At 45.5% G+C, this 13,579-nt stretch overlaps 1 protein-coding gene across 1 annotated transcript in view; it reads left to right on the top strand.

Moving 5' to 3' along the window:
• MORC3 (MORC family CW-type zinc finger 3) overlaps positions 1 to 13,579 on the top strand; it is a 684,179-nt gene that overhangs the window by 420,195 nt on the left and 250,405 nt on the right. The window contains exons 11-12 of the mRNA XM_085621291.1: positions 5,710 to 5,832; positions 5,931 to 6,008. Of these exons, the coding sequence (XP_085477417.1) occupies positions 5,710 to 5,832; positions 5,931 to 6,008 (201 nt within the window). The remainder of the gene's footprint in view (positions 1 to 5,709; positions 5,833 to 5,930; positions 6,009 to 13,579) is intronic.

Here is a 13,579-nt window from a genome sequence, read left to right as displayed (position 1 = left end):
AGGAGGGGGTAAGGGGGAGCACGTGTGGCGCGGGAAGCAGCAGGTAGCTAAGGAGCGCTGGACCTGGAGACAGAGGCGGGGAAAAGGGGAAAATATCGGCAGTACTGGGAAGGGAGAGGGCGCCAGGATCAAAGAGGTGCAAGACCGCAGCACAAACGGATGATGCTTGTGCTTGCGGAGGGGTGGGGGGGAGAGAACAAACAGAAGATTGGGGAGTGATAGGGGTAGAGGAAAGAACGTAGGTGTCCGGGATCGTGAAAGGAGGGGAACGAGGCAAAGGGTCGTGTAAAGGAGATGGCGGAGGGCCGTGGGAGAGAAGGAGGAGTGGAAAAACTGGGGCGAGAGGACAAGAATAATTGGGAAATAATTACAGCGAGATCCGCATGGGTCAGCCTGGGGTGGAACACGTACCATGGAACAAATCAGGTGAAAAGCACAGGGACCGGGGAGGGGAGCAAGCAGGGTGAAAGAGAAAAAGGGAGCAGGCAGGGGCCTAAAACGGGCGGTGTGCTAAGGTCACAAATTGGCAGAGGGTCATAGAAGTAAATACCTGTATTGGCAAAAACGAGATCTGGATGTGCCAGCAAGGGGTGGATCGCGTCAATTAGAACAAATCTGGAAAAAGGGGGAAAGGGAATCAGAAAAAGCGGGGATAAGAGAGTGGCAAAATGAGGGGGAAAGTGCATCGCTGGGAATACCTGGGAGGAGAGGCGAAGGAAGCATCAGTAATCCAATTTGGTAGGAACGATCTCATCGATGATCGAGCGGTCTGTGAAAAACTACCATGTCAGGGGTAGAACATCGGCTGGAAAGGAGGTGAAAAAATCCTCGGGGGTCCGTAGTGTTAATCGGTGGATAATCCCTTGAGAGAAAAACATAGAAGGTCAGCGGGAGTAATAGAGCGGGACGGAAAGGAGAGGAGAGTGGCGGTATCGGGAGACTTACTAAGTAGCAGGGTTGACGGAATCCTGGTTGGCAGCGAGGGCGTTGGAGATGCAGCTCCTCGTTCGGCGTTTGAATCGGTAGCCAGTGAACCACCAATGGGGAGTAAAAATTGGACCATCACGTGAGGGATCAGGTGAGCGCGGTGCAAAGGGGGCGGGGCTAAGAGACGAGGCGATGGTCGTGGAAAAAGGACTAGAAAACGGGAGAGACCGAGAAAGGAGACGAGAGAAGAGAAATGAGGAGGATATCAAATAATGAAATATAAACCACTATAGTGGGGTGTGAAATGGGCATACGAAAGGAAGCATGTCTCATGCGGGGTAACGCGAGAGCGGCAGGTCGGGTGGGAGGAGGAGGGGGTGGAGGAGGAAAGGAAGGGGGGGTTTGTGAATACAGGATGGAAATAGTGGGGAGGGTTATAATTAAAAACAGGACACATATCACAGCAGTGGTTCAGAGGGATCTCAGAGTAAAATATAAAACATGGATTGCAGTATGAGGGAGAGAGGCAAGGGAATAGGAGAATCAGAGTAGAATGGTGCTATTCCATTCATCAATAGTGTTGAGGCCTGTGTGCACAGAGTTGCAAGTAGTGATCCATTTGCATTCACATTTGTTAAGGAGTGCCTTCATATCACCCCCTCTCATTGGTAGTGTGGGTTGCTCTATCACTTGCCAAGAGATGTCTGTTTCGCAGTGTTTTTTTTGGATGTAATGAGCAACCAGGGGTGCTGTAAGGACCTTGCAGTGGATTCTACTTTTGTGTTGGATTATCCTTTGTTTGACCATTTGGGTGGTTTGTCCGATGTAAATGAGGTCGCAAGGACAGCGGATGGCAGAAATGACGTTTTGAGACCTACAGTTGGTGTGCGTCTTGAGTTTGTAAATTTGGTTGTTGGTTTTGAACTCTTTGGTATTTGGACTGTAAGGTCACAAACAACACATGCTTGGCATTTGTAGTGTACGAAGGCAGGAGGTAGGCCCCAAGTGGATGTAATGGTGTTTTTTTGGGGGGCTTCAGTGGGCCATGTAATGGCATGTACCAAATGAGTGGCAAGATTGCTGCCTCGTTGGTAAGAAAAAAGCGGGGTCTCCTCAAATGTTTTGAATGGTCGTAGTTATTTCCAATTGTGTTTGATGATTTTGCTGACTTTGTTGCTGCAAGGACTAAATTTGGAGACCAATGGAATTCTAGTCATGGTTTTTTTAGGTTGTGGCGTTAGAAGATGTTCTCAATGGCAATACCAGGCTCTTTTGCGGGCTTTTGTCACGAGACGTTTGGGATAGCCTCTGTCTCAGAGTTTTTGGATTAAGATGTCTGATTCTCTGAAGTAGTCTTTGCGCCATTTACAGTTTCTGCGGATGCGTAGGAATTGGCCATAGGGAAGGCCATCTCGGAGGCCGCGCGGGTGATAGCTTGAGTATTGGAGCAGAGTATTTCTTTCAGTAGGTTTTCTGTATATACATGTGCCAATTTTGTCATCGTCTGGGTGTATTATGACATCCAGGAAAGGCAGGTCATTAGGTCTAGATTCGTGGGTGAATGTAAGATGTGTCTGATATTGATTAATCCATTGGATGAAATCCTCAAGGGTTTAGGCATGCCCTTTCCAAAGGAGGAGGACATCATCGATGTAGCGTCGCCAGAGAGAGATGTGATGAATGAAAGGGTTTTGGGTGCTGAGAATATGAGTCATTTCCAGGTTGTAGACGAAAAGGATGGCAAAATTAGGAGCGAAGCAGGCACCCATAGAGACGCCCTTAATTTGGATGTAGAAAGTGTCGCGATAAAGAAAATAGTTATTTTCTAAAGCAACTTGGAGTAGATCCATGATGAAATCGGTAGGTATTAAGGTACAATTTCAGCAGGACAGAGTGATGGTACGCACTAATCCTTTGTTCATCCCTATGGTACCTACCACGTTTCACCTGAATGAACATGTAGTTGTGCCTTCATTTTTTCCTGCTCCGTTTACACCATCGGAGAGAGCTCTCGATTCTCTGGACATCAAACGATGCTTGAAGTTTTACCTTCAAAGGACAAGACCTTTTCGTAAATCTACCCAACTCCTCATCGCCTTCTCTGCCCTAGGAAGGGTCAGGCTTTGACTAGAGCTTCTATTGCACGTTGGGTTTCTTCTGCTATAGTGTACTGTCATGAAAGAGCGGGACGTCCGCTAATGTATAAAGTAACTGCCCATTCCAATAGGAAGATGGCAATGTCCTGGGCCCTTTGGCCAGAGTGTCTCTACCCGACCTCTGCAGGGTGGCAACATGGACAAACGTCCATACCTACACAAGGCACTACTGCCTGGATACCTTGTGGAAGACAGATATTGCTGTTGGTCAAGCGGTCCTACGTCGCTTAAGGTAGACCTCATTTTATTGCGGTTTAGTAAGAGTTTTTTATTATTATTATTACTTCTTGCCTATACCGCTGTTCGGAGTTTGTTCTTCTCTTGAGGTTTTGACAGATGATAGATATGTGTATGTGTGTGTATATATATATATATATATATTTCTGCAGAGGTTATGTTATTTGTTTGCGATTCTCGTTATCATACTATGGTCGCATGGTGGGACGGTTCACCTGTTTTTCCCACTTCCTTTATCCATTATGTACTGCTTACTAGTCTGATTCAAGCATATGAATCTATAAAATGTACAATACCTGTACACTGTGGTTCTCCAGTATTGATATCTTTTATAGGTTAACATGCGGCCCTCCGTCCTCCCCTTACAGGTTCACCTTCCATACCTCTGTTATTTTACTAACTACTCTTGTGCTCGAAATCTGAGGTATGGTTGCCTTGCAGGGGATGGATACTCTGGGTCTGTGATGTGATTGGCTGGATTTTGGATGTTCTTTAATGAGTTTAACTGGTTACTAAATGCTATTGATTTTTCAAGGGAGATTATCCTTTAAGCTATTATACTGCTATTTTACTGTTACCGTTGGAATCCCACCATGACGACGGGAAGATTCAAACATGTGAAACAATAAAAAATATCAATATTGGAGAACCACAGTGTACAGTTAAGTAACTGCATTCTCTGGTGCTAAGAAAGGAAAGCTGATCCAAAAATAAACCTTATTGTGATGGATTGTTCTTTACATCAAACCATTATGCCTTGGCCGAAAAGGATCCTCCTGTAAGACTTGGGGCTGATTCCACCAGGACAGAGGCCATAACTACAGCTGTTGCGTGGGGTGATCCTTTTTTGTACATCTGCCTATCAGCGCTATGGACATCTGTAGGAAAGTGTTCCTTTTTGACTTGGTCATCCCCGCTTTATGCCTGGTATTTGATGCAATTTCGACTGACTTGCTTTGGGTTCCTGCTAACCAGGTCCCTAGTGCCAGTGCTCTTTCTCCAAAACAAGGTAACTGTTCAGTTGGTCCCCAGTTGGCAAGACCTTTAGCACCTCTTTAAATTCCTAGTAAATGGTACTCCTGGTACCTAGGGCAGGGGTACTGGAGAGGGTCACTAAGGGCTGCAGCATGTAATGTGCCACCCTAAGGGTCCCACCACCAAACGCATGCAGACTGCCATTGCAGGCTGCATGAACTGGTGCAAACAAATGTGAAAACATGACATGGCAGAAACCCTGTGTGCCATGCCCACAGACATTGCATGAAAAATATGTAAGTCACCCCTACAGCAGGTCTGGGTGCATTATATTACATGTGAGGACATATCTGGGTGAGCAGACATGCCCCTGTGCGCTCTAGTTCAATTGTTAGATAGTACAAGTGAATAGGGAAGCCATTTTAAGTACATGTACTGGGCACTGATCATTACGAACTCCTTAGCTACATAATTGCTTCAATGAATCCAAGGGGGTTTGGTATCAAACACCTTGCCTTAATAAATCCCTACTGATGCCAGTAGTGAATTTATTGAAACGTGCACTCAGAGGGCACCTTAGAGAAGTCCACTTAGTAACAGGCCCACACACTTCACCTTGGCGAAACAACAGGAAATGACCTACGGTACTAGTCTCCATCTTAGATAAAGTGCCAATGAACATTTGGTTTTTTCTTTTTTTTTCCTCGCATTCTATTAGTTTACAGCACCAAGCACTTTATCCTTGAAAAATTACGGATTCGATCAACGGTACTAGTCTTCTTTTAGATCACCAGGCCATTTCTATCCTTTTTAACTTGTTTTAATGTAAATTTTAATGAGATTCATGTTAATTAATGCATTGATATAATTGCTCTTGTACTTTGTGCATATAGGTGGATGTGCCACCCTTTTATGATTTAAACTAAATCAAATAAAAGTAATTTTTAATTTTTTAGTTAGAGTGTGCATAGTAACAATGTTATTGAAGGTAAATATCCTATACTTTGAGAATTGCAACAAAAGAATCGGTCCAGTGCAGTTAACGAGTGAGTAGACCTGGGATATGAGGGAGGAGATAATCTACTCTAAAAATAAATGGGTGGAGAGTGAGCGGGGTCAAAGGCATAGGACAGTACATATTGCACATGAAGCTTTCCTCCTCTACTTTAGTACACATTTAAAAACACAAGCACTCATTGTAGAGGAATTACTCAACAAATAATATTAATAATTAATCTTAGATGTTTCTCATGCCCATTTCAGTAGTTACATTCTCAGCAATCCTTTTGCATACCGAGTAGATTGTCCTATAGTAATGTAGTTTGGTATAGCTATCGTGAGAACGCTTTGAATTAAGCCAATCCAAGTATGAGAGAAAATATTAATGGTAACATTTCATTAATTTCGGTTTCAGGAAACGGCCAGACCAACAATGGGTTCAGTGCGATTCTTGCCTACGATGGAGAAAGCTTCCAGATGGAATGGACCAACTGCCAGAAAAGTGGTATTGCCATATGAATCCCGACCCAGAGTTCAGGTAAAATGGCGTTCAGATGATCACAGTGCAGTCTGAATGTTTTCAATTCACTCTGAATGATTTTCACAATGAGCGGTTTGCTTTATTTTTTTAAACAGAGATTGCACTGTTCCAGAGGAGCCAGAAGACGACGATTTATTGGATCAGCCGTCTTATGAAAAAACATACAAGAAAAAGTGAGTGAGTCATGAAGCAGATTTCTTCCCTTTTTGTAAATAAGGCATCAAAACAAATTAGGCAACTTCATTTGTTTTCACTAGTTTTTGTCATTAAATATATTTGCATTTGACATTATTTTTGCAACAGACATGAATTCATGAATAAATGAAAAAGCATTTATATAGCGCATGGCTACCCTGAGGCATCCCAGCGCTGATGTTAGTCGCGGTCCGAAAGAGCTCATGATTAAGTGGAATTTTGGAAAAACCAGGTTTTGAGGAATTTCCGGAAGGACATCAGGTTGGGCTCCACCCGTATGTGGGGAGGGAGGGCGCGTTCCATAATTTAGCAGAGTTGTAAGAGAAGGAACGCCCGCTGCATCTAGCTCTCTTTATTTTTGGGAGCATGGCGAGAGAGAGGGAGGCTGAGCGGAGGTTTCTGCTTGGGTGGTAGGTGGTGATCATGGATGGACTGATAGTCGGTACACTCCCCAAGAAGGACTTATGTGTGATACACATAGCCTTACATTTTATTCTCTCCCTGATATGAACCAATGAAGGCTCCTCCATGCAGGCCTTGCAGATTGCCGGTAGGGGATCTGGAGGAGCAGACGAGCTGCGCGATTTTGGAGGAACTGGAGCTTGGAGATTGTTGCTTGGGGGGGTCCTAAATAGAGGGCATTCCCATAGTCCAGGTAAGATAGGATAAGAGCCTGGACCGTTATTCTTCTTGCCAGGAACGGGAGGAGATGGAGTATTTTGCGTAGCATACTCAGTAGGCCATAACACGTGGCAGATAATTTTGCTGCCTGATAATCAAAACTCAGGGAGCGATCCAGCCATATTCCCAGACTTTTAATCTGTTTTTTTGGTTCCGGGGCAGGGCCAAGACAGTTAGGCCAAAGCAGCTCTGAGTTGAATGTTGGCGAGTTACCGAGGAGCATAAACTCCGTTTTGTCCCTATTGAGTTTTAGGCAAGAGAGCGCCATCCATTTGGCTACCTCCTTTTATTTTATGTTCAAAGTAACATTTGACCAAATACTGAAATATGGCTCTTAACCAAGGATAAATGTAAGGAAACCAAATGGAGCACGGATAAGAAAAGCATATATACTATCTTGCAATAAGGTGGTATATACCATGCGTGAAAGGTGTATTTCCATGCGTTTTCATTGGCTGAATAGCATCCAGTATTGGGTTGCATTATACATTTGAAGATCTCTTAAAGCTGTCCGAAGACACCTTGCCTCTATGGGCATAATAGTAAGAGTCAGTGGGTATTTAAAATAAAAAATAAAAAAGGCTCCTAAAGAATTACACACTTTGAAGTTCTCATCAGTGACTTCTCTAGAAGTGAATTTTAAGGGATGTACACATTGGGCTACAGATGAAATTGACAGGGTCACAAGTGTTAACAAGCATTGGCATAGCCAATAGGTCTCGCCTTTGGGACCTTATAAGTGTTTAGCCGTGCAACAGTTGTTGTTGCACCAAGGATATTGTGCTGCATAAATAAATACTTATGAAGTCCCAAAAGCGAGACCTATTGGCCATGCCAATGCTTGTTAGGGTTGGGCTCAGACTGCTTTAACCACCTGCTGGCAAGCCTTACTGCCTTCAAAACCGAGGGCTTTGGGTCAGCCTGTTGCTCATGATTGGATTGCTTTGTCTTTCTTCCTTCCCTGCTCCCACTGTAACACTTTTCCTCACTATCCATGTGTATGCCCCGCTAGAAGCATTTCCCTCTGTGTTCTGACTGGTTGGCTTGCATCCTTCCATCGCTAAATTTGTTTGAACTCCGCAAAATGTTCTTCTTCTACAAAATCACGATAGGCCATGATTCACTTTGCCACCAACCTATGATACAGCACTACCAACAGACAAGCAAATATCTAGGAGCCAGACGGCCAAACCAAACCTCTTTAAAGTCACAAAATAAACCAAAACTTGCAAAGCCATCCAAATGAGAGGGAAGAATCACGAACCTACATAGAAGCGCTGTGTGATATCGCTCAATCACAGACAAACAAATGAAGTAGAGTCTGCAAACTAGTTACCACCAGCAGTTCTGAAAACCCGATCTGCGAGTCTGACCGCATAAAAAGTGAACTTAAAACACCAGGATAGCACTGCGGTGCAGCGCAGGTGAGAAACATGGTTCACACCCACAACGGAAGTAAAACCGCACTCCCCTGCAAAGACTGAGGGCAGGATAGAAGAATGACTGGACAGATGAAAATCCGCACACTACAGGAACACGAATCTGCTGTCAAACTGAGCACCAGTGAAGATTAACATGTGACGTTTTCAAGCACTGGAATGTTTATATGGCCCGCAGTTGACAGCGGCACGTGACTGCATCTGGGAGAGAATACGGGAGACAGAAGATCAAAGAGGTGGGTACAAAAGAAGGCAATCAGATCGCCTCAATACATGACCAATCAGAAATGTGTCCAAAGTCAGACAAACCAAACCACTCCTGCACGAGGGGCGTGGTCTATGATCTGCACAGGCTTAGAGGCTTCAAAGAGCCCATCACTGGGAATGTTTTTACTTTCGGTGGGTGGACTGCCCTTTTCGTTTAGCCAGAGATACGATATTTAGCAGGGGCTGCAAATAATTTATAACTGCATGCCTCAATGACTGATAGGTGGCCAAAAAGATCAGAGCATTACAGTAGAAAAATAAAAGGCGGTGGTAAGTTTTAGCACGCACTTAAATAGACCTTCAATTTCATCACGCATTAGCAACTAAAAATTCACTCCCTGGAGGAAAAGCAGCCTTCAGTCCAGCCCTGCTCTTGCCAGCGCCTATTGTCCTTAAATCAACAATCCCCTTTACAGCCTTCCTTGCAGTGAGCAGCCGGAGATTCCCCGCACAGTTAGAAGATCATGTTTTCCGCACTCAAAGACAAGGGGTTTCCAAAAAAGTGCTTTTAAGATAGTCTAGGGGTGCACATGGTCCAGTATGTTTTTCAGTTGCAGAGAAATGCTAGAGAGGGCTCGAGTCACAAGTTCACATCAGAACAAGCACGCGAGTGGTGCGCACGTGCGCGCCACAGCGAGCTTTCTGTTTTCAATCACTGCGCATGCATCTGTGCGCGATAAATGAAAACAGATGTGGCCCGTGCAGGTAACCGCAAGCAATAGGCCGTGGGCGGAGCAAAGGCGGGACATGCACCCGCCTTTGCCCAATTGCGTGCTGTCGCACGCAAAGGCGGATAGCCTCTGAATGAAAACAAACCACACAAGCGTGTGGTGAGCTTTCCAAAGTCCTTTTACTGTTTACATAAAGTCTCGTCAGAGCAGCGCATGTGCGCTGCTACGGGCTTGACCTAAAAATGTTCTTGAAATTTTAAATCTGACTTAGTATGCATGTGTGCATATATATTTATATTTAAATGAAGGATTAACACAGTGCAATCCACGCTGAGCTAGAAAGTGACAAAGCTTTTGACATTTTTATTGCAGTCTTTAAGCATAGGATTAGCACAGTGACATCCACTCCGAACTGAAAAATGACGAGACTTTTTTTGTTTCTTGAAATTTATTTATTAAATGTTTTTCATAAAACAAAACAAGACATGGTTTCAGGTTCAAGCCCACAATGCTTACATATAGCATGGCACATTGGTACATTGGAAATCAATATGATGGGGATTTAACAATATCGTAATAGCTTCAGCCGGGTGTTGAGCACCTAACTGATGTGATCAAATGGCAGGCATACATGTCACAAAATAACTAACAATTAAAAGAAATTGCAGCAAGTATCAGATCATACTGCCTTCCAGGGAGTCCCAGGCCCATACTACTGCATAAATCGGGACCTTTTGGGGCGGGGGGGTGTTGGAGGGTGAGTTTCCAGCGCAATAACCACAGTCACGTCGACAGGCGAGTTCTTTAGTCAGAGTTGCAGTGCTTTGAGCTTGGGTGGGGTGAAGCAGGTATGCTCAGTTCGAGAGGTAGTCAAGTAATAGCTGCCAGATAAGTGGGAATTTTTTATCATTGTGGGCCAGCTTGTGGTATAATTGGTCCATTGCCATAACATGCCAGAGACGTGTAAACCAAAGGGGCCGTGAGTTTCTTCCAGGTGTGGGCTAGGAGCTGTTTCGCAGCACCTAACATGATTAATAATCTGCCAGTCTGCATGCGTCTTAGCCTCGAGGGCCAGAGGTTGTATATCTAAAACTCCCATAGCGTAGAAGGCAGAGAATGGGAATCCTATAGTGCCTTTTATATGCGCAAGGATCTCCTTCGAGTGTGTGAATAGAGAGCAAGACCACCAGATGTGACGGAAGTTTCCTGGCTCTACTCCACATCTCCAGCAGAGGACAGAGGGCGTGAGGAAGATGGCATGCATGCGAGTCAGTCTGGTACCATTGTGCCATGATTTAATAAGCTCTCTCTCGTTGGGGTATACTTTAGTGTGTCTTAGATATGTTGTATGTGTGTTTTCCATTGTTTTTGTAAGATGCCTTCAGAGGGTCTAGACTGCCATTGCGTTTGGTATGGGTGGGTGCTGTGAGGTACGGAGTGTTGGAGGACTTGGTAAGGTTTAGATATGAGACCTTTGGACCCATCGGAGGAACTGACTAGTTTCTCAAAGGGCAGGACTAGTTTCACAAAGGGCGGGTAGGTCTGTTTGGCTCCATAAGCATTGACTGGATGAAATGCCCAGTTGACAGTATATCAGCTGGGTTGTTTCAGGAACCTTAAAGTGTAGTTTGCATTGGTCAAAAGGCTTAATATTGGCACCTATGAAGGTCACGCAAGGTTCTACATTCACTGGATTGCCAGAGGAACATGTGGGGTTCAGGGGCATAACGGAGCCCACAGCCCCTGCAGAGCTGGGGCCCCCCCACCCCCACACTGTTCACCTAAAAGGGGGCTCCCATGGGCTGGCCAGCTACAAGCAAATAAAAACTCAGAAGCAGCAAGGCAGTTAGGTAATGGGGGCCACCTCACCTTACCTTGCAAGGTGGCCCAGTGAGGTTTTGTTAAGCCACTGGTGGGGTTGAAGGGCTGGAGTAAAGTCCGGGTTTCGGGAAATCTGCGTGTTGGGATCGGAAAGGTACTGAGTCCTCTTGCCCATCAGTTTCTCCAAAATCTCTAGGACTGGTCAGGTTGGAGCAGCGATATATATGCTTCTAAGCGGGTGTGCTTAGGGAACCAGGCTAAGTCCCACAAAGGATGACAAGCCACTGCACGGTCCATATGGAACAAGTGTTTGTCGCTTTCAAGAACGACATTCGGAGATAAATCGAATATGAGGCGCCTATTAGTATTTGTGTAAGTTAGGGCAGGCCAGTCCTCCCCTGTCTCTAGGCAGCATTAATAAAGAGTTGGACATACTGGATCTTTTACCTCCCCAGATAAAAGTGTGTATGTCCTGCTGTAAGCGAATTATGTTGTCAGCGGGGATATCTGTAGGCAGGGTTTTGGAAGAGGTAGAGATTTCTGGGGAGGATATTAATTTTTATAAAATTATTTCGATCCGGCCACAAGATATGCAGTGTCTTCCAGCAATGGAGGTCATCCTAGATGAATCACCAGTATTCTGTCCAGTTGGCTTGCATGCAGGAATGCAGTGTGGAAGTTAAATTGAGGCCTATGTAGCGTATTACGTGCAATGCTCATTGGAAGGGGGCTAGGGATTGTCAGATGAGCGCTCCTGTCAGAGTTTGGTGAGCTTCAATGCATAAGATTTGGTCATGTTGAATTTAAAGGTGGATAATGACTTGAAGGCGGTGAGGCAGTGGACCACGTCTGGTAGGGAGGTAATGAGATTGTGTGAGAGTAAGTAACAGAAGAGACTGATTTAATGGGACGGACCGCTGAAAGTGATGTGCGCAGTGGCAGCAGTATGCTGGATAGTGATGGCTGTGCATTAGACTATCAAAGCGAAGAGCAGGGGTGATAACAGACGGATGGAAGCAATTGTGGCTACGTAGGATGCCATGATTTTGGCAATTATTCCTGGGCCAAGTCCAATTTTGACTAGGACAGCGCAGAAGAAGGTCCAGCTTAACCTGTCAAAGGCCTTCTCTGGGTCTAGCGAAAGAAGACATGCTGGGTTATTGTGACAATGGGACTTTTCAACAAGGTGGCGCTATCCGATGAATATATATATATATATATTTTTTTTTTTTTTGTCCTCATATGCCACCAAGGTTCTAAATGCGCAATCGATCGGCTTACAAGCAATATGCTGACACAGTTCATACCAACTGGGAGGGATAGTCATGGAACCGGGGCCTCGTCCCACAGCAATAACTATCCGATGTATATTGTCTGCACCCTGCCATTTGCGAATGAATCCGACCTGGTCCTGGGAGATGCAGTTCAAGCCAATTAGCCAAGATCTTCGTGAAGATTTTGGCATCAGTTTACAAGAGCGATGGGGTGGAATGATGAGCATATTGTATGATCCTTGCCCGGCTTGGGGATAAGAGTAATTTTAGCAGCGTCCATAGTAGGTGTGAGGCCAGTGTCCTGGTTGAATGAATTAAACATGTGGTCTTGGGAGCTAAAGAGAAAAGACTCTGTATAAGATTCTTGTAAGGCCATCATGCTTCCTGAGTGCCCGATGGAGCTCTGCAGGCGTGATGGGGCATCTTGGTGTTTATCGTGGTAAATGTCGATGGGGACCCAGTTGCAGTTGTTTGAATAAGCTTCTATCAGGGTCTGAGGGATCTGGTGCCATGTGTAAACGGTTTGGTAATAGTTGTAAGTAGCTTGTCGTTTGGCCCTTTCGGTGGTTGCCCAGGTCGTATCCCTGGTCTGTATTTTAGAGATGTTCATCTTAGAACGTTGGAATCTGAAAGAGACAATTAGATATGGATTCCTCGCCTTAGAATTACCCCAGGCGTCAGACTGGATCCTGAGAATTTTTTTTTCTACAGTAGTACCCCTGTGCATTGTGGCGGTGTTAGTCGACTCCGCGTTCCGTCGTTGGCGTCGTGGTCGCCGGAATGACGTTGCGGTATCTATTTAGACGTCGCCTTCGTGTGCTGACGTCCGTTCTTTCTTTTTCCGCGACAGCCAATGCAGATCCGGAGAGAGCAGTACCTCGAATCACTTTTTTACTCAGTTTTTGCAACTTTTGTCAACACCCTTTTTGAGTCGATTAACTCCTGGTGCACAGAGGTATGTCAAGTCGGACCGGCTTCAAGGCTCGTGACTCCTGTCACAAATTGATGTCTGTTACTGACCCGCACCTCGTGTGCCTTTGATGCCTGGAGCGTGACCACGAACCGAAGTCGTGCTCCGACTGCCGGGCCATGAACCCGAAGTCTTTGCAGGAGCGGTCCCGAAAGCTTCTCAAGGCCCGGCAGTCTGCTCCCCGCAGTTCGAGGTCCCGGAGCCACCACCACACATCGTCGAAGTCTTCATCTTCAGGTAAGTCGAAGCACAAGAAGAAGGCGAAGAAGCAACGTCGCTCTTCGCATTCTTCCCGTCCGCCGCGACGTAGGAAGCGGAAGGTAGTCGTCCGGCTCCGCGGACAGAGCCTGTTGGGTCGACTCCGGCCTTCCTTCCCTTTCTGGGAACTGGAGCGACCCCTGCCCAGCTTTGAAGCCTTTATGAAGC

Source organism: Triturus cristatus, chromosome 8 (assembly GCF_964204655.1).
Source record: "Triturus cristatus chromosome 8, aTriCri1.1, whole genome shotgun sequence".
NCBI lineage: Eukaryota > Metazoa > Chordata > Amphibia > Caudata > Salamandridae > Triturus > Triturus cristatus.
This window is presented reverse-complemented; position numbering and strand designations above follow the sequence as displayed.